At 49.0% G+C, this 26081-nt stretch overlaps 2 protein-coding genes across 3 annotated transcripts; both read left to right on the forward strand.

Moving 5' to 3' along the window:
* Positions 1-17505: 17505 nt before the first annotated feature.
* LOC121671219 (G-protein coupled receptor 35-like) lies at positions 17506-18800 on the forward strand (the record flags this gene model as incomplete). Its single annotated transcript, XM_042042501.1, has 1 exon — positions 17506-18800. A coding segment is annotated over one exon (942 nt), but the record flags the coding sequence as incomplete, so codon positions are not given.
* A 2304-nt stretch (positions 18801-21104) lies between these two features.
* On the forward strand, positions 21105-25693 carry LOC121671178 (G-protein coupled receptor 35-like). Of its 2 annotated transcripts, XM_042042424.1 has the most exons (3): positions 21105-21624; positions 22619-22913; positions 23241-25693. In XM_042042424.1, exon 3 carries the CDS (start codon positions 23253-23255, stop codon positions 24186-24188), a length of 936 nt encoding a protein of 311 aa, XP_041898358.1. In that variant the 5' UTR covers positions 21105-21624; positions 22619-22913; positions 23241-23252; the 3' UTR covers positions 24189-25693. The 2 variants fall into 2 exon arrangements, with proteins under 2 accessions (XP_041898358.1, XP_041898357.1); XM_042042423.1 differs by lacking the exon at positions 22619-22913 and having other exon boundaries at positions 21112-21624.
* Positions 25694-26081: the final 388 nt, after the last annotated feature.

A 26081-nucleotide genomic window follows, 5' to 3' on the forward strand; every position in this document is an offset into this window, starting at 1 on the left:
CAAGTTAATTTTTTTAAAACCAAACCCCTGCACTTTGGGAAGCCTGGCTGCTTTTTGCCTTTCCTCTGGATTGCTAATTGTATGGTGGGTTAGGGATGGACAGGGTCCAGCTGATGATACTATTTATCAGCATTTCTGAAGACCAAGAATGTAACTGGGCAGGTAGCACAAGAGGTCAGTCACCTGGGCCTGTGCATTTAGATACAAAATAAGGACGGAAAGCAGACCCTTCACCAACTTTGTTGCCCTCCTTTGGACATGCCCCTCAATGTCTTTCATGGAGTGAGGGGCCCAGAACTGGACACAGGATTTGAGGTGCATCCATCTAGGCAACTCCTAATGCAGTGAAGAGTGTGCCTGTCCAAGCTGTGGGCTGCCAGTTTTTCCAGGAGAATGCTGTGGGATGTTTCAGACCATTTTCTGAAAATGTGTCAAATAGCCGTTTTGGTAATGTAAAATTGCTCTGATGTTTCATGTCACCTGGAAAATCACACCACTTATTATTTGTTGTGGTAAAGGGACTTGGCACCTCGTTTGGGGGAAAGGTGCTACACTGCAGCACCTCTGTCTGCTTGATCATGTGGGAACTTGGCTGGAATTTCACAGCTGCTGGTGAAACTGGTTTACCCTCTGAAAAAAGGATAGGATTTACCTAAAACCAAATGTGAAATCTGAAGAGATTTGGTTACGTTTCCCTCAGTTTTAGCACCGGCCACAAGATGGCACAGGGCCCCCCGGAGTAAGGTGGGAATTGCGCCACTGGGGAAGAGGATTGGCTGAGAGCCTGAAAACAAGCCCCGGGCACACGATGCCCATGAGACGTGGCCTCAGGCCGTGTCTGGGACCAGCCGGGCAGAGGGTGGCCTGTCCCTCGTGTCGCCTTGGCTTTCCCAGAGCAGCCCTGTGCCGGGCTGTGCCAGATAACTGTCTTGTCCAAGGGCTTTCTTTTGGCGCCCCAGCTCACCCACGGGGCTGGGTAAATTCCTTGCCAGGCTGGGTGTTGCCCGTGTTTGCCGTGGTGTGGGCAGCACCCACGTGCCGGGGCCGTGCGCTGCCCAGCGCCGGCTGTCCTGGCGTGTGGCCACAGCCCGGGGAGCCAAGGGCAGGGCTTGGCGTGCCAGCAGAACGGGCAAGCCCCGGGGCTTTGTGGCGGGTCCGAGGGCACGATGCCGGCCACCCACGGAGGTGGCGTTTCTGTCGGTGGCCGCAGGAGTGGCGGCACTGCAGCGCTAAAATGCGGCATCCGCAGCTGGACTCGGTGCCGGCAGCTTTGCTGCTGTGCCTCTCTGCTGGTTATCGAGTATCAGCGTCCAGCTATCCAGTATCCAAACACATCTCCTACACAAATATTTTGATAATGGCTGGAAAGGGGCAGGACAGAGACGCAGATAATTCCTCCTGGTTTGCACCACTCTCTGGGCTGTGCTGTCCTGTAAATCCCTTGTCCTGATGTGGAAATCCGGCCTGTGCTGCGTGGGGCGCTGGCTGGAATTTTTGTGTCGTTTAATAGACTGTGGAGACGTTTAATAAATTTCACCCAGCGTGTGGAGAGCTGTCAGGGGGATGCACTGGTGGGGTGTAGGTGGCTGCACGGGGCTTTGTGCTGGAGTGTGTGCAGCATGGGGGGGTGGAGGGGCTGGCTGGAGCAAACCCAGAGTAACCTCCTGCACTGCTGTTTTAGCTATTTAACACAACACCACACAGCAAGTCCTGCAGGGAGGATCTCGTGGCTTGTGGTGTTGGCTTGAAGGGGCGAGTGAGACCCTTGCAGTGATTCCCAATGGCCCTGAACAGCAGCCACAGCCACCAATGGCACTGAAGTCAAGAGCGTTGTAGCAAATTATCTTTTCTCTCTTACTAATGATAAGAGAAGTAATAATCCTCCTACAGGACTAATTACAGCCAGAGAAATTGTGTTAATGCAAAGAACTCCCTTTGCCAGCATTTGAAAAGTTACAGTTTACATGAAGAAAGAGCCTTATGTGAATAATGATTATTATTCTGTACATGGCTCTCTCTGGTCCCATCTGTTCTGATCTCAGTAAATCAGGGTGTAATTAATCACAGAGGATTGACTATTGCAGGAAAAGGACTGGAAAATTCTGTAGAAGCAAAACTCTGGTTGGTTTTGACTTAAACTTGGGTTATCTGTCACAAAGGATGTGACAGCTCTGCTTCCCACTGCCAGCTCCTCTTGCTGCTCTCAGAAATCAGTGTAATTTCCCCAAAGGCTCAGAACTCCGACTGCTTTCTGGGTGTTTCCCTGGCATTGCACTGCATGATCTGTGTGGATTTGGAGGCAGCTCCCTGGTTCTTTGGGATGTGTGTTGGGAAGGTTGGGGTGCTCTCTGGCCTTGTCCATCCTTACTTGCAAAACCCTGGTAGGGGCCAACCAAGCAGGTGCAGGTTCTGGCCACCACCTGCAGTGCTCAGCCCCGCTGTGCTGGGTCAGGAATGGTAACACCTACCAGGATGACCACTGCCAGAGCTGCACATGCCTGTCTGCCAGGAACATGCACAATAAAGCCTCCTTACCAGTAATTTACCTTGTCCTGGATTCCTGGACTCCATAATGCCAATTACTGCACAGGATTTCTTGCCCTCCGCTCTTTGGGGTTGGCCAGAGAGGGTAATGAAGATATGATTGTGCTGGCAGATCAGCCTAAGTCCTCCAAAAGCCACTCTTCTAACTGCTTGTAATTGAACATTTGAGATGTGTGAAGGGTGGTTTGATATTATCTTTTTTTTTTTTTTCTGTTGTAGTCTCTGCTGGTATCTTATCTTTAGTTGCCAAAATAAAATCTATCAGCTAATGAGTTTAATGATTGTGTGATTAAATCCCATGGGAGCAATTGCTACTCTTTGCTATAAATGGCAGGCTTGGAACAGGATTTTCTACATAGTCCTTCTTATGCTTGTTTTAAGTTTTGGGGCTGTATTTTTTATTTCTTAAAGATTCTTTTATTAAAAAAGATCTTTATAAATCATCACGTGGTTGTAGGGCTGTAAGCCCCTAAGTGTCTCAGAGATGTACTGGCTCTACCAGCCTGGATCACTCCGCTGACACAGGGTTTCAGATCTCTCTGCAAAATGTTGTTCTTGTGCTGTTTATTAGTGCAGACCTGTAGTCTGTGCTCCTCTCCAGCCTTTCAGCTTCCCCAAAAGATGGGGTGTGGTGGAACAGGTGAACACAGCACTGTGGTCCTTATTGAGCCAGGAGATCTGAGTGCTCCTCCATGCCAGGGAAGGAGTGTGGGGAGTAATGTGTGTCTCAGGGAACCTGGAAATTAAACATGATGGACATCAAACCTTAAAAGAGAATTTAATTTAGCACTGGGGGCAAATAGACACCAAAAAGACAAAGAAAAAGCAAAATAAATTTGTTGCTTGAGATGTTAAAGTCAGTAATGTCTGTCTGAAAGACAACCTGGTACAGAAACAGGGTGTTCCCTGTGCAAAAATCTCCAGGGCAATAAGGGAAGGGCTTTGGCTAGTTGGAGTCACTGGCCTCTTCCCACTCCCTGTGGCTCAGGCAGGTGGGAGCATGGCAGGTAAAGCTCCTGAAGCAGAGCTCAAAGGCTACAGAAGAGCTGTGATATGAAAGGGATCCTTAGGATGCCCTGCTGTGAGGAATGTATCCTAGGAAATTGGTCACTGACACATCTGTTCAGAAATGTTGTTGTCTCAAGGGTTAAAACAGTTAAATCTTATTTTCTCCTGGGGTTTTTGTTGGGGTTTTTTTCTTGTTTTTCTTCTTATGTGCCTGGTTGTTCAGTACAGGAGTGGAAAAATCATGGTTCAGTTCCAAAACAATTTCTGCTGTACCGCCAGCCTTCCTCGCACGAGGCCGTCGAACATCCCCCTCTCTGTCCCCTCCCCCAGTGCCCCAGCAGGACTCCAGTTGCTGTTTAGCCACCGCTCCCTCTCGGCAGTGCCAGCTGGATGTGCTTTGGGATGCAGGAGGTGTCACTGCTCCCCTCTCAGAAGCTGGCAGCCCCCAGCCCGTGCAGCAAGCCTGCATTTGAGGCAGCCCCAGCAGCAAAGTGCAGGGAGGTTCTGGCATTTACAGCAGTTTGTTGCACTGTTTGCCCTATGCTGAACCACAAAAGAGGCTGTCAAAGAAGAAGGTAGATAATAAGCTGTGGAAACAAAGAAAAAGCTTAATGACTTCTCCTCAATCTCTTTTTTCAAGGCCTATTAAAGCTCCTGGGATGTGCTAATAGCAGAGAGGTCCCTGTGCTCTGCATGTTACAGACATTTCCAGAATTTTTTTTTTTTTCCAGAACTGGGCAAGGACAAATACAGGGGGAATCTCTGAGCCATCAGATGCTGCTGGTGCACATTCATGTGCCCTGCTGCCACAGCCATGGGTGCCCTGGTGCCCTGAGAGCAGCACAGCGCTGGCTCCTGGCAGGACAGTGCTTGGAGCTCGGGAGGCACTGTCTGTGGAGTGACTCCCTAAAATACCTCCCTGCTGCCAGTTACACAAGGCCATTTAGTAGGTTCCCAGACTACCCACTCACCTCTTTGCTCTCCTGGCTGCAAAACCTGGGTGAACCTGGTGTCAGCTGCCCCTGTCCCCTTTGAAGGGTGCACAAGTGCCACAGCAAAGGTTATGGGGTAGGTGATGAACAACCAGGGTGTCCTGGGGCACTCAGCTATGCACAGCCACACCCCAAGAATAATTCTGGACCTGCTGTTTAACTTTGTTTTGTCCAGCTGCAAGTATTTAAAACGTCCTCCAGCAGGTCTGTGTAAATGACATCCCAGGTCCCTGCTGCACTGTGGGTCCTGATGCCACCAGAGCAGCCTGAATTTGAGATGTCACACTTGCTGCTCTCAGAAATAACCAGCTCAAATGGTTGAAATAGAAGCCTGAATTATACTACAGCTTGGTGTTATCCATACCTGATTCTTGTGGTATTGAGGGGCTGTCTGCCAGACAGACCTTAACACCACAAATGAGCCTGTTTCCTCTCTTTGGCTCTCTCAAAGTTAAAAATAATTTGAGCATCAGTTTCCCCAGCCAAATTTAACACTGGTGTCAGCAGGCACTTTAACTGAAGGTACCAGAGCTGAGCTTCAGCAGGAACACTGCCCAGCAGATATTCCAGCACTGCTCACAGGGAGGGCTGCTTGCGCTGTGTTTTGGCTTACCATGGTGATGCCAGTGTCTTCAGAACTGGCAATTTTAAACCCCAAGTTGTTTCAGGCAGGAATTACTTTTACTATGTAGGTGTAGCACCTAAAAGCAGCCTGGATCAGGTTTAGGACTTCAGGTGCTCCTGCCCTGGAACAGGGTCCTGTGTCCCTTCCAGGGATGGGAGGAATCTTTCCCTAGAGAGGGGCTTGAGGTCGTGAGAGCTGCAAGTGCTCAAATGTCAAAAGGAAATATCACTGTCATGAGGATCTGCCCACACAATGTGGGGCTAATCTGAATTTTTGAGTGGGTACAAGTTCTTGCGCTTACAGACTGTCTTATCTGGAAATGATGATACAAAGTTAAAAAATGACCTTTAGACACCTAGTTCAGACACCATTTTCCCCTGACGATAACCTTCTGCTTACCTCAGGTGTTAACAGCATCCAGCAGGGTGATAAGAAAAATAGTATTAAGTCCTGTCAGAGCTACTGCAAATTGGCTGCAAGCAAAATAGAGATTGATCACTGTTTAGAGGAAAAGTAACACAGTGATCTGCAATCAGGAAAGCAAATCAAGCAGAGATTTCCTGTGACAAAAGGTTTACAGTGAAATTAGTGTAACTTAATGGAAGAGAAAGGAGGAACCATGATTGGTTTCACATAAGCAAGATGAGCAAATAATTTCTTCCTTGCTCCCTGCTTCTTTCCCTGAGAGGACATGGTTTTGCTTGGATTTACTGGTCCTGGGTATTTCTATTTGAGGATCTATGTCTGTCTGGCTGATAAATTGTCGCTCTGGGTTTATGTTAGTGTGAGAGGGACCAGAATGCAGCTGTGGGGCAGCAGCTCACAGAGGTGTGGGTATGAGGAAGGCTTTGGGGCAGGGTGGGTGCTGGAGGTGCCTGGCCCAGCTCCCCATCCTGCTGTGCCCAGAGCCCCCTTTTATCCTCACCCCAGTTTATGCACTGCTCCAGCCCCTCAACACAGGGGACAGGAAGGAAATTCCCTCTGTGTGGCTGGTGGTGATCTCCCTGAACACACACAGGTTCACCGGGCTGAGGTGGGCAGGTGTGTGCTCACAGCCATCCAGGATCAATGTCCTCCTTCCTGTGGGATGAAGGATTATGGGCACATTAATAGGAACTGTGTTTAGGCACCCCAGAACTTCAATAAACCGAGAGACTGTCACCTTGTAGCAAACTGGGAAATTGCTTTAAAATTTAAAGAAAGTAAGTCACAGAGGGTTACTTCCTGTGCCTGCAAGTTTTTAAACCGAGGCGTCTAGGAGGCAAAAAATAAACATCACATCTCATTTGTGTCTTATACCTTCTGGTAATACCAGCGGAAGAGGCTGATTTTTCCTTGATCTTTACTTCAGGGAGGAAAGGAGAACTACCAGATGAGAGTGGGATACACCATACTGTGCTCAAGGCCGTGGTGAGTAGAGTGACTGACATCTCAATCGAAATGCCAAAAAGATACTGATGCAGTGGAAGAAATAATGCATATTTTAGGGGCTGTTGGGATGAAGCAATAGCCTGAAGTTGCATCAGCAACTTAGAGCAGCATACGTGTCCCCAGAAGTTCCTGCTCAGCGTGACCCAAGGGGTCACAGCCTGCTCTCTGTAAGGCATTGCATTAGAGGGTGAGTTTGGACAGTGCATTTCAGGCAGCACCAGCAGCAGATTTGCTCAGAAGCCTCATGTTTCAGGTGGGGATTTCTCAGGGCCTGCTCTGTGTGCAGCAGCAGTGACAGGGACAGCAGATGGAGACTCCCAGCAAGTAACCCCAAAATGTCCTCTCTCAGATGGGTAGCACTGGTGTGCTGGGACAGGGGCACAGCCCTTCAACCCACCTCAGGGCTCTGGAAGCAACTGGACAAGTTGATCATGTCACTGTGCTTCAGTGTTCTGCTAGATAAGCAGGTCAGGAGATACCTGTGTTGCTTCTTAAGGACCAACCTCCCACAGGAGGTCTTCTCTTCTCCAGAAGAACCACTACTGCAATAAATGAGTATTTTAAAGCATTGAAAGTATTTCAGCCATTAAAGCTAGGGAGAGGTAAAGGGCAGGGACCCAAATAAGGGTAAATGGGCTACTGTCACTATTGCAGCCACAAAACTTGGGCAGGTCTAGATGTCACTGTCTAGCACCAAGGGAAGCCCTGCCCTAAACAGGCACGAAGAGGTGCACGGTTGTTTATGTGCAGGCTCAGGGCCGTATCAGTGACATCTGGAATATGCACTGTGGTCAGATATTTGCGCAAAGGAGCTGGGGGAAAATTTGCTGCTTTTCTGAGTCAGAAGCTGTGATGAAAGGCTGTCAAACAGGAGAAAAGTAATGGAGCAAAGCAGACACAGACCCAGCCACCAAATGAACTTTGCAGTTAAATGGGGTCCAGCACAACTTTATGGGGTTCTTGTTTTTCCCTCCTCATGTGCTCTCTGATGCCCTGAGCTCACTGTCCTGCACAGCCCCTGCTTGCTCAGTGCTGGGAAGGGGAGCAGCCACCGCCACCACATGGGGTCTTTTTTGGCCAATTTTCCCACCCAGTTTTGGTTTTTATTTTCTAGACAACAGGGAGGTCTGGAAGTGGGAGGCCCATGGAAAGCCTGTGTTTGCTGGCAGAGCTGTCAATGTTGTCAAGGTTCTGGGCAAAAGGCTGTCTATGGCACGAGGCCAGGGGGTTGTAAGTGTTGTGCTATGTCAATTTCTTACCACTGATGAGTGGTTGGATAACAGACTGATTAAGGAGGAATGAAAATGCCTCCGTGTAAATCAGTGGCTCTCTGGGGGTGCACAGCTTTACATGTATTTTAACTGTGAGATGCTGAAAGCCAAGATGTCCAAGCTCAAAATTAAATTCCAGTGTCTGAGGCTGGAGCTGACCTTACCAAACCACATATTCCCTGCTTCGTGTCTGTGCAAGTGAGAAAAATGCACATCTCACAGATGTGTTTTTCAGCCAAGTTCACGTTCCTTGCTCTTGTGTTTTATACTCTGAGCACAGTGTGTCAGCACAGCCCTGCAAAGGGGAAAGGTTAACATTTATAGATATGCTTATATGCTTCCCTGGCCTGAAAAGCAAAGCAAACATGACCAACTTACTGTTTTACTCTACAAGGCAGCCCTGCAATGGTTACCAAGCAATCCCATCACTGACATATTACATTTTCAATAACTGCACAGACCAGATCCAGCAGGATCAAGGTGGGGTCATTTGCTTTAAGTGCTGCTATTCCGATAGCACAATGTCATGATGTTGATGCTCAGTAGCAAGCACAGGAAAGCAAAACCCATTTGTCATCATTAGCTGATTGGCCTCTGTCCCCAGTGCTTTGGAGCTATTGACAGATCTTGTGTATCTCTGGTAGGGAACAAGTATTCAGCCACTTAATCCTTGGTGAGACATCGATCTTCACCGGAACTGGGACAGGTGCTTGCAGTGCTCATGTGGTGTAGTGTTCATGCAGGAGAGGTAAAGCTTGTGCCCAAGTCCTTCAGGGACCCTCCACTAAACACTCTGTTCCAGGTTTCCACCTCCCCTTGGCTGCTGAGGAGCCCAGCCCAAGCCCTGCCAGGCAGCAGTGGCTGTGTGCAAGCAGTGCCACGTGCTATGCTGTGACACAGATGCTTTATCAGCCATCATCACCGTATCTCTCACCAGCCTGCCACACTGAATTTTGCTTGTTCGTGCTGCTCTGTGGCCTTTCTTTGTGTGGCCCATCTCTCCAGCAGAAAAAAAAGGGTGCGTTTCAGTAAAAGGGTGGGTTGCAGTAATGAAGAAGAAATCAAAATGTAATTCCTTGGCATGATTATTCTCTGCAAAACCTCCCTTTCTAGTCAGTTAGCTCGTTTGCCTTCTGGAAATACTGAATCAAAGGGTGAACGAGCTATTCCTAAATTTCTATTTTTTGAAGTTATTATTAAAATGTATTTCTAAATTTGCTTTCAGTTTCAGGAAATGGAAGTAAGTCTGGTGTAACAACATCTTTTTGGTACAGATTCATCATCACCTTTCCAAATGAAGTGACACACATTTGAATCGAATTTATCACCTCTCCTTTGCCAGGTTATTTCTAGTTCTTAAATGATGGGATAGTTTTCTTTCTGAAAAGTGGATGTTTATGGAGCACTCTTCCTCCTCGTACCTCTGCAGACCCTCTGATGATTTTCCTGCCTCCTGCAGCGGAAGTTTTCCCACTTTAATAATGTATTTGGTCTGGGTGGCAGGGTATGTTCATAAAGGCAGGAACACTTGAGGCCGTGGGACCCTGAGGGGTGGCTGAAGATGAGAAAATGGCCCTGCATCATTAGCTCTGGGCTCTTTCCCTATGCCATGGTGTGTGCCTGTGGTGCTCCAGGTCTGCTCACCCCGTGAGCAGTGCTGTGCTGGAGCCACCAGCCACCTCAGCACCCAGGAAGGCTGGGGGTGTGCTGGCAGCCACCCCCTGCTCTGGGGACAAGGGGACAGCAGCAGTGGTGCCAGGCCCCCCCTTTGCAGGGCTGGATGCAGAGGCAAGGGCTGGGGGTGTGTCCTGTAGAAAATGCCCCCCACATGGGGCAATGGAGACACTTCTGAAGGGGAAAAACCTCTGAGCTAAGCTGCTCGTTCTTATCCACACTTACGAAAAACAAAATGCAATGGGGTTTAGAAGACAAGTGGAAAAATGAGCAGGAGGAAGAAGGGTGATGAGTCCAGTGAGTTTTAGGAACACTTTTATTTCAGGAAACCAGTATATACACATTTCAGCCTAATCTATGCTAGTAATGCTTAGAAGACTAAGAACAAAGCAGTCCTAGAGGCAAAGCCCAAAGGTATAAGCAAAAGCCTCTAACACTCGTACGTACTACACTGCTGGAGTGATGCTCCTCCCAGGCTGAAAGTGCCTCTGACCAAATGCAGAAATGGGGAGGATAACTACAGGCAAATTACAGACTTCTGGTGAAAGCCAAGGATAAATTGATTTGCTTTCCTGAGATTAGACAAGGTCAGAGCATGGGTTACAATTACCAGACCTACTTCCACTCTCCTCTGTTGCTTCCCATTAGCAAACCCTTTTTTTTTTTTTTTTTTTTTTGAGTGTCTTGTGGTTGAGGGAAAGTGATGAAAAAAAATCTCATGGAGCTCTTGAAACTTTAGTTACCTCCACTCAAGCACAGGGCACCCAGAAACAAAATGATTCTTAGAGAGGGAGAGAGAGAGAGCAAAAGGAGTTTTTCATCTCAGGAAATCAGTGATGTGAGTCTATAGCATCAATGTAACGAGGCTGGATAGGCTGGAGGGCAGCCTGAAGAGCACCAAGGATTTGGTCCAGTATGTGCTGGTCATACATAAAATTCACTCCAAGCAGGGGCACCTGTGGGATGTATTTGTACAGCATTGTACGAGTGGGGTACTGCTGTAGCCCACCCTGAATAAAGCATGGCTGGCTCTACAAACACTGCCATCCTTAGCCCATCTCTGTTTTCCTCCTTCTTGGACATATGAACGTAAACTGTAAATAAATTAAGCTTTGAATCTGGAATATTAATGAAGGCGAAGTCCTTCCAAACCCAGAGGATTGCATAACAAAGTGACCTTTCAAACTGATTATGTAGGAAGGAGATGTTCATGATTGAGGCAGGGGAAGGGGAATAGGGGAAGGGGAACCCAAACCAAGTTTAAGAGTGCTTTTGCCTTGCTGTCATGGAAAAGGTGGTACCTTCAAAGGTTGCCCAGGCTGGCTTGTAAAGGTTTGCAGCATCCCATGAAGGCGTTGCCCCTGTTTCACACCACAACCAAACCCACTTTGTTTAGTCCTACTTAGTGTACCGTATTTTAGCAAAACACAAACAGATATAATCTGGATCAGTTTAGCATCTTCCAGCACTGAGATTTGGTAGAAGACAGGTGAAAAATGCCAGGTGCTCAGGAAGATCCAGCACGAGCAGCCTGCTCCTGTCTTCCATGGGGGAATGAATCCTTCTGTCCAGGCTACACACTGCTGCAGGCTGGTGCCACTGTCACAGACTGACCTTCCCCCAGTGCTGCTTGACTGCCACCATCCCAGAGAGGTCCTCTACTGCCATGTCTTTGTGTCCCCTGGCCCCTTCCAGTGGTGGAGCTCATCAGTCTGGACAGTACGGCCAGCCTGTATCCATCCCTGTCCCACATCCATGGTCTTCTCCCCCAGCCACCTCAATCTCCTGGTTCACACCCCTCTTTGGGGCTCTTTCCTAGGTCACCACCTCCAAATCAGCTGTTCTAACCTGCCCCTCCCCCTCCCTGCCATGGAGCACTGTTCCTTCCCTCCTCTCTCCTCCACAGGTTGAGTTCCATCTTCTGGCACTGGCACTTTTTAGTCCCCACCACCAACTGCAGCCCCTGCAGATCATGGTGGCACAAAGCAATTTTCCACTGCTGCTCATCTCCTCACCTTTTACAGCCAGGTCTGCATGTGAGCTGACACTCATGGTGTGCTCTTCCCTTCGGCACTGCTGTCTTCCTCAAATGTCACCCACCCTTCAGGAAAGGCAGGAAAGAGCATCCAGAGAACTGCAAGACAGTCAGTCCCTACGATTCCTGCAGCTGAGGAGGAATGACTCCATACATCTGTACAGCCTGGGGCTGACCAGCTGCAAAAGCAGATTGGCAGAGAAGAACCTGGGCTCCAGGAGGAAATGAAACTGATTGTGAGCCAGCAGTGTGCCATGGAAGCAGAGGCATCTGGGGCTGCTTGAGAATGAGCACCGCCAGCAGCTCAAGGGAGGTGTACTCTGCCTCTCTGCCTAGCCCTGGTGAGACTATCTCAGTCTATCACTTTCACTGGGTCCAGTCCTGGCCCCCAGTACAAGAAAGACATGGACTTATTGGGGCAGGTGTAGGGAAGAGCCACAAAGATGAGTAAGGGACTGGAATATCTCCTGTATGAGGAGAAATTGAAAGAGCTGAGACTATTCAGCCTGGAGAAGAGAAGTCTCTCAAGGATCTGATCCATGTGTATAAACACCTAATGGCAGAGAGTAAACTTTTTTTTATGTTTAAACAGACTTTCCTATATTTCAGCTTGTTCCTTTTGCCTCCTGCCTTCTCCCTGACACTGCTGAGAGGGCAAGAGGCAAAAGGCACAAACTGAAATACAGGTAAGTCTGTTTAGACATAAAAAAAGTTCAGTCTCAGAATGATCAAGCACTAGAACAGGTTGCCCAGGGAATGTGTGGAGATATCCTTCAAACTATTCAAAAACAAACTGGACATGGCCTCAGACAATGGCTCTGAGCAAAGGGTTGGTGGAAACCTCAAGAGGTTCCTTCAAGCCTCAGTGATCGTGAACAAGGCCATCACCGTGGGCTCTAACTCAAAAATAACTCACAGCCTCTCTGGCAAATGCAGCTGCAGCCATCACAGGCAAACAGCTCTGACCACCTTTGCTTTGTGGCTCTCTTCACACAGGTCTTTCCTGCCCCTGAACACCTGCAATGACTCTCCTGTCCCTCTTTGACACTGTGACCCGAAGAGCCACTGCAGCATTTCATGTCACCATGCTTCCCTGCCCTCTTCCTCCACAGCACCTTACAAATGCCAGATGCTATCTGAGGGTCTTATCAGCATGTGGTTCAGAGATATTTGACGTGGCTCCTGCCTTACACACTGATTTTTCCTCCTGTGACAGGCACACCCAGGACTTTGGATGCCTGTTTGCCTCCTGAGGGCTGTGATCAGCACGCACATCTCTGTGGGTACAGGATGGCTGCAAGCTGCATAAGCCTTGTGGTGGAGCAGAGCGAGTGGGTCTTATCTCCAGGATCCTGTTCCTGGTCCTCTCCCCTGCACAGCCTCATTTGACAGCTGTGCTGCAGTGCTTCCTTTGCTTGGTGCCACCTGGTGCCTCCTGAGCCTGGGACACGCAGGCCATGCTGGCATCCTGCCATCCTTCACTCACCACACCAGTGCCTGAGAGCCTGAGCTCGAGCCAGCTTCTCTTCTCTCACAGCTCCCATAGCCAGGAGAGCACCCATCGTGCTAATTGAAGAGCAGCCAACCACCACGTGCATCACTGCAACAAAGCAGTGCAACAGCTGCCCAGGTACGGAGGCTGAGTGTGCAGCGAGGCAGTCCCCACTAGCTTTAGAGCACGCTGATTACTGACACCAATTAAACAGCCCATCACTGAGCCCTCTGGGGCTTACAATTCTGTCTGCCCCCTCCACTTCTGCCAATGCAGACTTTAACAAGTGAAGCTCTTTGCCACCCGTGTGAGATGCCAAGGCCTTGGTTTAGTTGCCAGCTGAAGCTCTCCGATGGTTTGGCTGTACCTGTGCTCAAAGAGGAGTCCAGGCCAGAGTCCTAATGCTGGCCCCAGCATGACCCTCTCCTGCTCCATCCATGCCCCAGGCACCAAACTCAACCCAAGGGACCATTTGAGTGCAGCACTTGAGGAGGGTTGGGGAGGCTTTCTGCAGCCTAGAGAGAGCCTACATGACTTGCCAAGCTGCTCCATGTGCCCACCTCCATGCCCAGAGCTGTGCAAGCACAACTCAACACTCAGGAATACCTCTAGCTGCATGGGGCGATCCAGACCAGATATTGCACCTTCCTGGCTTTACTTAGCTTAGACTTCAGCACAGCATTTCAAATCCCCCGTTGCTGAGCATCACAGTTAGCCGTGGAACACATCCTTTTAGAAAGTGCCGAGGCGCTAGAGCTCACATGAAGTATTGCCACCGTTGATTTGGCCAGGAGATTGGCATTCAAAGCCTAACTGATGTGAAATCTGCTCTTACGCAGGAGGAGGAGGTGCTATGGAAACCCTCAAGTACCAGGGAGTTGTTGGTGCCAGGCACCTGCCTTGCACAGGCAGCCTGTGCCCGTCCTCCAGCCCCACCGACTGGCCCCGCTCATCTTGCCCAGGCTGTGTGGCTGCACAGACCCTGCGTGCCCTGCCTTGGGTGGCACCTGCTGCTGACTTTGTCACATTAAATCTGCAGGTAAGATCACTTTGTTCCCTCCTCTCTTGCTGGCTGTGAACTGCTAATCAGGGTCCTGCTGTGCTTGGGGGGAGGCAGAGGAGGCTTTGAGTGTGATTTCTGCAGGGCAGTGAGGTCCCTGCGATGCAGGAGTCCATGGGGTGGGTTGTGATCTCTGACCCTTTCAGTTTCTGTTCTTAAGCCAAGGTATTCGCTGGGTACTTTATCTGGAATATCACAACAGCTGAGAACTGGAAGTTAATTCATCCCAACATGGGAAATTAATGATTCTAAGAGATTTTTTTTTTGCCTAAGAGATCCCCTTCCAGCATCTATCAAAGCAGATCATGGTTAAGGTGACCACATTAAAGTTTTCAAGGGAGGCAGTGATAGATGAACCTGAAAGAACACAAGTTTCAAAAAAGAAGAGAAAAAAGTGCTGTGCCTTAGATCCCTGCATTTGAGAGAGGTGTGAACAACAGCAGCAAAGTTGGGGCAGGCAGTTTGCAGATTTCTTTATGCTATTTGGAAACAGAGAGGAAAAGCTCCTCACTTCAGTACCATGGCAGGGCCCTCCCCTGGGTCTCCTCTGCCACGGGGGCAGTTTGCCTGCTCATTCTTTCTGGCCATGCACCTGCCCAGGGCCTGCCAGCAGTGCTGTGGGTACATTAACACCTCTGGGAAGTACTGCCCTGTCCAGGTCTATTCTCATACCTGTGCTGCATCTTCATTAAATATTTGCTGAGAGCTGCCCATTCCATTTATAGGAATGTTGGTGACAATCAGGGCTGTTGCCATGGAGGTGGCAAGTCTGAGGGCAGTTGATGCAGAAGGTGTTGTGCTGTACCCAACTTCACCCCCATTTTCCTTCTTGCTCTCCCTCTGCTCAGTTCCAGGTTCCTTCCCTCGCCCACCATGGCTCCCATGCTGTCCTTAGCCATTTCACCCACCATGTTCACCCTTCAGCCCTTGGTGCCTGCTCAGTTTTGAGCTCCCCCCAGAAGGAAAGAAGAGGATTTTATGTGTAGGACTCTCTCTTCAGCACAGCTGCTTTCCCACTGGAAAAGCACGGGATGCAACCACCACAGTGCTGCTGCAACATCCACTGCACCTTCAGCCTCTGCCTTCCATCTCTTCCTCCAGCCTCTCTGTTTGGGGACTGGCAGAAGCCTCCTGCTTCTTGAGCTGCTGGAGGAAACCAGCCCTAGCCTTCCTCCCCACATGGTCACCAGCTTCTATGCTGGGGGACAGCTGCTGACCAGCTCTCCCCAGCCTATGGTGGGGCAAGCAGGACACTCTGCACAGTACTGGTGACCTTGTCCGTTGAGCCCCAGTCTATTCCTGGTCTTCCAGCAGCAAGTTTCACAGCTGTCTCCATCCTTTTGTCACAGCTGTAAGTTGCTGCCTAGCCCCTCTGATGCTGCAGGCATTTCATCTACCCCAGTTAAGCATTTCCAGCAGCCACAGGATATGCTAGCTTGTCAAGCTGCATCTCTTTAAAGATTTTTTGTTGTTGAATATCCCCTATCAGTGCTTTTGGCCTGCTTTAAACCCTCTGCTTGTTTCCTCCATCCTTCTCCCAGCCTCTGGACTGCCTTGTGGCCTGGAGCACTTGTGAGCCCTGCTGCTGGGAGCTGCATTGGGCCAGGTTGCCAGGTCTGCAGCTCCAAAGGCAGCACTGGCCAGAGCCCTCTCATGCTGCAGAGCCCAGCAGTGTGGTTTGCCTGTGTTGTTCCTCTGCAGAGGCTGCTGCTGGCACTGCAGACCAGCATTGCTGCTGGCATTGCATCCCAGAGCAGCTGAAAGAAACCTGGGCACCAGTGCAGCTGTCAGACTTCTGCCTCGTGCAGTTCGTGACCATAACCAGTGGCAGTTCCCTGCTGCTACTTACCATAGTTGAGAGAGGTTTTCCACAGGGGAAGAGTGTCGCCTTCCTCCCAGGGTACAGGCAGTGAGCAGCAAGCCTCTGCTGGGAAACCCAGACCTCAGCATACAAGAGCTGGGAGAGAGATCTGTGCAGCAGTCACCTTAGTGTCTGCTATTGCCCAAGCCACTTACATATCCCCCCACCAAGTGAGTTATTTGTGTATTTTTCAGTCACTTCAGAACTGAATTCTGATTTGCAGGCAGTGCCCTCACCAACTGGCCACAAGGTCTGCATTGCTGGTGGAGGCAAGTAACTGCTTAACCAGGCAGACATGGTGTCCCTTCCCACTTCACTCTCCTGTTAGAGTGGTAAAAAACTTATTTTACATTGAAAGGTTGTTTTTTTTTTTCCGAAGTGTGTCTAGATGCAAGCAGAAATCCAGTGACAGATACTCAGAATCACCAGTTCAGAGAATTGTTCCATGGGCATGTCACATGAAGCCACTTTGCACAGGATGGGGTCTGACAAAAGATGATTTTTATCAGCCCATGAGCTCACACTCTTCACACAACTAATACTCTTGCGAAACATCTTGCAGCCAGTGTGACAGAGGCTCAATAGCTACTACCTATACCATGGATTTCTGAGGGTGGCTGGATGCCTGCCTGAAGCAGGAGCCATCCAACACAGCCCTTAACAGCGAGCTCCTTGTTCTGCAGTGGTGTTCCCTCTTTTACATGTGTCTTTCTGCTTTGCATCTGCAGACTCATACTCTCTCCTGGAACAAATGGGCTTAAAATCAAGTTAATCCTTCCATCTCCCATTCCCCTCTTGGTGAGGTGGAGAGCAGCATACCTCACTCTCCCTCACGATTCCTAGCATGCTTTTGGGAAAGCAGGAACACAGATTCAGCTGTTTTCCTCAGCTTGGAGAAGGAGCTCCAGGTTCACAAGGTGGTCCAAAGGCTCAGAAACCTTCCCAATTAGAGCCAGAGCATGAGGATGCCTATCAATTGACATCTGCTGTGCACTCCCAGCCCTTCACCCCCAATCTGAATCCAAAGCCAGCAGAACTGACAGAAGAGCTTTTGCTCATAGGTTGTGCTGGGCTTTAGTTTTGGTTGGTGCAATCCCTGCCAAGCTTAACACCAAGCTAAGGGTAATTTTACTTCATCTGCACAGCCTGGCTTAAGGAATTAGTGTTCCCATTGTCACAGGATGTGCACACTACCTATGGGGGCTCTTTTAAGTGCCATGTTGCCTCCTGCCCTCACACACTTCAAGATTTCCCTGTTTAATAAAGACTGTCTGCCATGTCCTATTGGAAGTGTACCCTGAGATACTCATAAACTGAGTGAACATGAACAGAGCTTGACAAAGGATGCCAAAGGATGGCACAGGCTGACTGAGAAAGACAGCTCTGTAAAGCTCAAATTCACATTTTTAACAAAGGACATATGTACTTATATGTGCTTTTCTTACAGCTACTAAGAGGTCTTACCATGTCTTTTTCCATTTCAGGTCTCAGAACATCTTACAACATCTGTAACTCAGGACAATGAACGTGTCCAACAACTGCAGCACCACAAATCTAGAACTGCATCACCATGTTCGCCTCACTGAATTTGCTCTTTATAGCCTCATTTTCTTTTTTGGAGCACTATTTAATATCCTTGCCTTCTGGGTGTTTTTCTGCAAGATGAAGAAGTGGACAGAAACCAGGGTGTATGTAATCAATTTAGTCATTGCAGATTTCTCTGTCATCTGCACCTCGCCTTCCATGATTTATCTGCTCTGGAGTAAGTCAGCCCGAGGGGAGCTCTGCCGGTTTGTAGAGACGATGTATTTTATCAACATGTTAGTGAGCATCTACATCATTTCATTTATCTCCATTGATCGATACATTGCCATAAAGCACCCCTTGAAAGCCAGGACCTTCAGGTCCCCATCAAAGGCTGCCCTCCTCTGTGGGCTTCTGTGGGTCTTGGTGATAATCAGTGCCACCGTCCAGCTCTGGCAGAGACACGAAGCTCTCTGCTTCCAGACCCACACCCCCATGCCTGCTGCTCTCAGCCTCCTGGCCATTTTCTTCGTTTTTACTCTCCCATTAGCAATCTTGACCTTTTGCTCCACAGAAGTCATCAGGAACCTCAAGAAACATCTGAACAAGAATTCACCGGAGGAGAAATCAATCCAGAAAGCCGTACACATTATTTATGCAAATCTGATTGTATTTCTAATATGTTTCCTGCCAGTCTACCTTGGGGTACTTGCCAGGTTCATCATGGAGAGCGTTGGAGCTACCTGTTTCCTGCTCCGTGTCGTGAACAACTTCTCCTCCGTGATGAGGTGCGTTGCCACGTCCAACTGCTGCCTCGATAGTGTCTGCTACTACTTTGTCACCAGGGAGTTCCATGAAGCCTTTCTACTGCCCAAACCCAGCACTCAAAAAACAGATGCAACCCACCCCTTGCAGATACAGACTTGCTAAAGGAAAAAGGGGAACAAAATCCCCCTAACCCACACCTCCCCACATCTGCAAGAGGAAATACTTCAGCTTCAGGGCTGCTGGGATAACTATTGCTCTTTTTCTCTAGCAAGCTCTTTGTTAGGTTTAGCATTACTAACTACAATTTCTACTCTATGTTTCTGTTAAACAAATAGGTCACAGAGATGTGTAAAAGTGATCACTAGCTGTTAACATGCCTCCATTCCACCCTCCAGCACCTACTTGTTACTCTTACAGGAAGACAGGTGAGCCTCTTGTTTTAGTTCATTCTGCAGCTAAAATCTATTGATCCTTCTCGCCAACATGTGAAAATGCATATACCATATTTTACCTCATTAAGTATTTCAGGCTGTTTGCATTATTAAAATACTTTGGTTTATATTTATCCTATTCCTTTGGCAGGCTGGGTTGGGTGGGTGTTCAGGTGGTTCTGGCATAGTACTAAGTACACGTCCCTACAAAACAGCCTATGCTGTCCTGACCTCCTTGCCCTTCAACTCAACAGGTCAGATAGGTGTGAAGGAACACTTTTGGGATGAAAGCAACACTTGTCCAATGCCATAAAGGCACAAAGTCCAGATTTCAGAGCTGGGTCCTCCTGCCAGCTCCCCTCCAGCTGCACTGCTGAGCCCTGGCACAGAGACACCTCCTCAGGGCAGCCGTCCCTGTCCCTCCCACCCACAGGAAGGCTCTTTTACTGCTGCCTCGGCATTTGCCACCCTTGCACTGCTCTTCCCTGGTTTTGTGTTGTGGCATCAGGCCAGCCCCCAGGTTCACCACAGCCCAGGCTCAGAATATCATCCCCCAGCTGAACCCAGCTGGGGCTGGGTTTCCAAAGCCTGCCCATACTGACACCCCTATCATTTCCTTTAGGGAAGTGTATTTTTCCATGAGCCAGCAACCTAAAAAAGTCAGAGGAGAGTGGAAGTGGATAAATACTCCCTAGAACTGGGCTTTTTTTCTTTCTGAATACTGAAAAATCTCAAAAATGGCACTGAGCTCTGCCCCAGCAATTCTGAGAGCATGCCACCAGACAGTGTGGGAGAGTCCTTCCTGCCCACAAACACATTTTCCCCTGTGACCTACCTCTGCCCTCAGCTAGTACTCTGTGAGCCCACAGCTAGTACTCAATCTGCTGTTGTCATCTCTGAGACCATGAGCTCCTGTGTTGGTTTTGCAGGGCCTGGTTTTTGGTAGCAGGGGGCCACAGAGGTGGCTTCTGTGAGAGGCTGCTAGAAGCTTCCACCATGTCCGGCAGAGCCAATTCCTGATGGCTCTGAAGATGGACATGCTGCTGGCCAAGGCTGGGCAAATGAGAGGTGATGGTAGCACCTCTGTGATAGCATATCTAAGAGGAAAATCAAAGCAAAGTGGGACACAGTGTTTTTCTAGCCAGAGAAGAGGAGGAGGTGAGAGCATGTGAGGGAAACAACAGGGAGACACCAAGGTCAGTGGGGAAGGAGAGGGAGAAGGTGCTCCAGGTGCCGGAGCTGAGATTCCTCTGCAGGCTCTGGTGAGACCATGGTGGAGCAGCTGTGCCCCTGCAGCCCATGGAGATCCTCAGGGATGCAGAGATCCACCCGCAGCCCATGGGGATCCAGGGGGGATACAGAGATCCACCTGCAGCACATGGAGATCTTCAGGGATGCAGAGATCAGAGCCTGGGGGAGGTGCCCGTGCTGGAGGGGGTGGATGCCTGGAGGAGGCTGTGATCCAGTAGGAGACCCGGTGGAGAGAGGGGACCCTGCTCCCAGGCTGGAGCAGCCTGTCCTTGGAGTACTGCACTCCGTGGAAGTGTGACCCACACCACAGCAGTTTTGGGAGGACTGCTGCTCCTGAGATTGGAGCCACGCTGGAGAAGTTCAGGGAGAACTGTCTGCCGTGGGAGGGACCCCATGGGCTCACAGGGAAGGACTCCTCTCCCTGAGCACTGGAAGAAAACCTCAGGTGACAAACTGACCAAAACACCCATGCCCTCTCCCCTGCACTGTTGGTGGGAAGAAGGGAGGTGTTGGGGGGAAGAAAAGGTGTTTTTAAGGGCTTATTTTACTTCTTATTATCCTCCTCTGATTTTGTTAGTAATAAACTCACTTTGTATCTGTAAGATGAGCCTGTTTTGCCCTTGCAGTGTTTTCTCCTGGTCCTTATCTCAGGCTCAGGAACCTTTCATTAAATTTTCCTCTCCTCTGCCCAGCTGTGGCAGGGGAGGGCGAGTGAGCAGCTGTCGTAGGTGCCTGGCATTTGGCCAGTGTCAAACCACAACAGCTCCAAAGACAAGAACTAATGGGACAAATCCTGAGGGAGTCAGCTTGGCTCCTGTCAGCTGGCTCACAGAGATGGGACTGCAACTGCTGTAGCCAGTGGACAGCACGAAACCATCAAACTGTCTGTGAAATACCACTGGGGCATGCTCCTAACCGTGTTCCTAAAGGTCCCAGCACCTCACTGCCACACTAGTGTGTCTTGCCCATGCCTGGTGGGCAGTGACGGTCATTACCAGCCCTGGCTTCCCAGCGATGCTGATGAGCAGTGTTACGCTCCTGGCTGCTGTGCAGAGGGGGAGCCAGCCCAAAATATCTGTCACCTTGCTTGTAAAGACACCGAAGAGCAGCAAGCTGGATCTCTGGGCTCACTGTCACGGGGTGCACAAGCACCGATTGCCCCCTCGGAAAGGTCACTGTCCCCGCCCGGGGCACCCTCTGCAACCGCACCAGAGGCTGCACAGCCTGCCGGGCTCCCTGGGGAACCTTCTGCTGCCAGAAGGGCAATTTGCAACCATTATGGGTTTTATTTCAGAAATTGTTTTCCCACGACTGAAAATATTAAGTTTTAATTGCCGGCTTGTGTGAGGCGAGGAGGGGGAGTGCACTCTGGGTGGAAAAACTGGCGGTGAAGCATTGAGCTGCTGGAAGCGGGACAACAGAGGGCACCAGAGACTCTGAATCTGCCAGAAAAGCAGATGATAAATGAAGCGCTTGTGGAGCGCACGAGTTCATTGCTGGGTTGCAGCGCTGCCGGGCTGTGGCAGCCGGCCCCGGGACAGCTGTGCCCCGCACCGACACCTGCGGCCGCCACGGATCTCCTTCCCTGCCGAGACACTGCGTGTACCCTGTAGCCTTTCTGAGGACCCAACCCACCTGTCGGCCTCACAGGGAGCAGGTAAAGGCTTTTAATTGCCCCACACCGGTACGTGGCAGTGTGCTCAGCTCGGCCCTTCAGGGTGTGCTTTCTCACCTCCTGCCAAGGCTCCTGCTAGCCAACATAAGGGTGGGTCAGTCAGCAGCGGGTGCCTTGGTTTCCTCCTGCTTTCACAGCTGTTCTGCCTCATTGTTCTGCAGCTACATTCCATTCAGGGGAGTCCTTGCCCCTTGCTGCGGTTTCCCATTAGTGCTTCTTACCATGCTGTCTCCTCAAGTGTGGGGACACCTGGCCCCAAGCACGCAGCCTTGGGAGGTGCCAGCAGCTCTGTCCTTAAATGGGGGACTCAGTGGGGTTGGGATGTCTGGCCCAGTGGGCTTAGCTGTTCCTCAGGCCAGGGGTATGCAGGCAGAGTGGCTTTTTCACTGCAAGGTGACCACAGCAGGCTGCCGGGGAACAGCTTCAGGGTAGGCTGAAACCACAGAGTGGCCAAAACCTATGAGGCTGAAAGCCCAAGAGCACTAGGGCACCAGCTGTATGTTAGTTTCTCCATAAATTCCACCCTAAAAATGACTGTACACCTGTGGTTCAGTGTTCCTGTACCAGTTCTGGTGTTAGGGCAGGTGTTGTGCTTCGCTCTGGGATTGCCAGATCTGTCTCCCAATCTTGGACACTAAAAACAGTTCACTTACTTCATGCAATCATGTATTTTCTCTACAAATTACATATACATGTTTAGAAGCTGCTGACTTATAAGGCAATGTATTTGTGACAGATTGTAGGAATCTGGGCATTTTCCATGCCTGGCTCATTGTAAACACTTCCTTTTTGAGCTGCAGAGACAGTCTGATTCATTCTCCTTGCTGGTGGCGAATGCCCTGAAATATTTAACGGAAGAGCAGGAGATAGTCTAAGTTCTCAGATTCATGTTTCCTGACATGGCAAAATTTTGTCTTCCTACCTTTGAAGGCTGAGATCAGACACATGTGCTCACTTTCCCTTCTTTCACTGCTAGGGCCAGTGGTACCCCTGCTGAGCTGTTCCTCCCCAGCAGAGGAGTGGATTTGTGCTCGGGGGCAGCCTGCAGCAGCATTCCCACTGCCCCTGGGAGCAAAGCCACCTGAGCTACCCCACAGGTGGAAGGGCTCAAGCCCTGAGGATGTTCTCAGGCCTGGCAAGACCCAGAGCAAACCCATGGGGTGGCTTCAGCAGCAAAGCAAGGGCTGTAGAGGGCAAATGAGGAACACTGCCCAGCTCTGGTGTGGGCTGCCCTAAAGCCAGTGGCTCTGACAACCACAGTGGAGGTGAAGGTAAGGGACCACAAAAATTACCATTCTGCCTTGCTGTGACCCAAACTGTTCCTACCAGGACTGGAGGGAGGGTGAGGCAGGCTTAACCCTACAACAGCTACAAGAGAGGGCTGTCTCTGTGTTTTTGTCTTAGCTGGCAGTGAGTGACAGTGTGACTTGGATGGCTGAGGGACTGATGGTGCTGATGAGCCACTGAACCCCTCCCGAGGCTGCCTACATAAGCAATGCAGGGACACGAGGAGCTGCAGGGCCATGAGAGGGGGGCCCTGCCTCAGGACCCAGCCCAGTCGCCAAGCTCAGTCTCATGCCTGCACTCTCTCCTTGCAGAGACGGCCCAACATGAGCAACTGCACTGAAGTGGAGCGTGGCATTGTGCTATTTCAGTTGGTTGTCTACATCCCAGTGCTCACTTTGGGGATCCCACTGAACACAATTGCCTTCTGGGTCTTCTGCTGCAAACTCAAGAGGTGGAGCGAGACCAAGGTGTACATGATCAACCTCATCATCGCAGACAGTTTCCTGCTCTTCACGCTGCCTTTCCTGCTGTATTTTACCAAGTACAAACATCCCGTAGACCGGCTGTGTTTTGCCATACAAAACATCTATTTTACAAACATGCCTATGAGCATCCTTATCATCACCCTGATTGCGATTGATCGATACATTGCAATCAAGTTCCCTCTAAAAGCAAAGATTCTTCGATCCCCACTGAAATCAGCTTCCATCTGTGGCTTTCTTTGGATAACACTGATAATTGTTTCCAATTTGTATCCACGACTTCACAGTGACCGGGAAGGTTGCTGCTTTCGTAGAAAATCTAGTCAACCTATGTATTTCTCATTATTCTCCAGTATCTGTGGGTATTTTATTCCTTTAGGGATTGTGATTTTTTGCTCAGTACAAGTCATCAGATGTCTAAAAAAGAAGATGGCCATGAACCCTCATGAAACAAAATTACTCCAGAAGGCTGTGCACATTGTTTCTGTGAATTTGTGTGTGTTCACTGCCTGTTTCTCACCTCTCTACATCACACTGCTCTTGAGGTTTGCATTGCAAGTTGCTGGAGCTTCTTCTCTGCTCTCGGGAGTTACAACCTATATTAAGATCTCTGCATGCTTAGCAAATTGTAACTGCTGTTTGGATGCATTTTGCTATTATTTTGCAGCCAAGGAATTTCCAGAGTTTTCTTGTATGTTCCCCAAGTGTATATTTATGAGGTCCAAGATGAACCAAAGCGAAGAGTCACAGCCACCCACAGATCAAGTGATGGCATAAACAAAGTGTAGTGCATGGCAGGTGTTAAGTGCCATGAAGTTTTCAGGCACAGGGAATAGGAACCACCTACAGTATTTGCAATTATTGTAGGAATAGGCATATGTGCAGACCCTCCAAAGGGTCTGATGTTAACTTGAATTTTGTCCTGCTGTCCTCAGTGACTTGACTCCAGCTCTGACTACTGTCTTGTATCGTTGCATCGCAGCTCCAGGCGCCTCCTGGTGACAGCTTGTCTTGGTTGGCTTCATGGTCCTTCACTTTCAGAGTCTTCTGACTTGCAAACCTCTAAAAAATTTCCTCCTGGGACTGCAAGCTCATATTCAGCTCATTTAAACTTAGAGGCAATTAACTTCCTTGGTGACAACTGACATAAAGGTCCCCTACAAGTCTGTCACCATGTAGTGACACTTGTTCAGATCACAGTCTGAAACCACTGACTAGACTTTGGTCAAATAAACACACAAAGGACTATTCCCAGCACAGAAAGTATCCCGTATCCAAGCATTAGATCCACCTGCTTTATGTCAGTTCTTTGGCAGACGATGCGGTGGAAGCTGCAGTGAGCCACTGTGCCGTAAAACCAGATGAAACTACTTAGGTCATTCAGCTGATAATTTATGTCCCAATTTTCTTTACTGGTGTATTTTTTAATGCTCTGGCATTACTGGTATTTCACTGCAAACAGAGCAAGTGGCCTGTGTATGTGACCAATTTAATCATTGCACACTGTTTAGCCCTTGTTCTGCCTTCTAAATTCTCTTTTCAAAGACAGGAAAAGATATGGGAGACAAATAGTGCCTGATCTTAACAACCATCTATTCCTTAGGGAGATGTGTGAATCTTGTCATCCTTGTAGCCATCAACAAATGTGTTGCAATTAACTACCCCCAGAGAGCAAGAGGCTTCTTGACAGACACCACTTACTATCCAGGCAAGTGGTGTTCAGCAAGGAAAAGGACTTCCACTTCAGAAACAGCACAAAGGGCGTTCAAAAACATTTTTGGATCTGGGATTCCCTTCTGGGACCTTGCATCTCGTTGCTTATAATGAATGCATGTTCCAAAAAGATTACTATGAAATTTTTTATTATTTTGAAAAAAGAGATGAAGATTCATATCAAGCTGTTAAGCTACTGTTAATCTAGAAAGCAAACAATGTGCTTTTTTTTGCAGATCCAGTAATGCTCATGTTTTCTCCCAGTTGACAAGGAGAACTTGTTCAATTTCCAAGGGGCTCCAAATAGGTCATCCACTCTGAAATACAGAACAGCAATGCTTTTATACATGTGGCCTCACATAAAGGTCTCGTGGTTTAGTGTAATTGTTCCTTTTTCTCATTGTAAAGGGGAAATTAGTTGACTTCTCAATCCCTGTCATCGTTACATAATATTTTCTGCTGTTTTCACTGAATGTATGAAAACAAAAAAATCCATACATTTGCAAGTGAAAATAAAGGTGTGTCACAGTAATATATCTATAAATAAATATTCATTTATTACCGTTATACACCAAAGTCCTCTACTAATGCGAAACCTATACTAGAGATTGGGAAAAAAGACTTTTTTCCAAGATATAAGATCTGCCTTACAGCAGGGTACTTAACAGTGAAACCCAAAGATGGGCAAGGAACTTTCTGATTATCTGAAGATGTATGTTCTACCTTGAACAAAAATTATTATCTGGTTTATATGTCAAGTTTAGGATGGGTTTCTGGCATCCTTCTTCAGTCTGAACAAATCCTCAGCTCCCTGAGAGCTCCCAGTAAATGGAACAGATGAGTTATCAGATGCTGGGCCACAACAAACTAATGGCCACCATCCAGTAGCAGTCCAGGAGGATGGCGACATGCTTATCCCCAAATCTTCTCCATTTCCTAGCGCAAGAGTCTGGGAAA

This window comes from Corvus kubaryi, unplaced genomic scaffold (genome assembly GCF_017639235.1).
Source record: "Corvus kubaryi isolate FWS band 111438036 unplaced genomic scaffold, C.kubaryi_AGA036_p1.0 37397, whole genome shotgun sequence".
Classification (NCBI taxonomy): domain Eukaryota; kingdom Metazoa; phylum Chordata; class Aves; order Passeriformes; family Corvidae; genus Corvus; species Corvus kubaryi.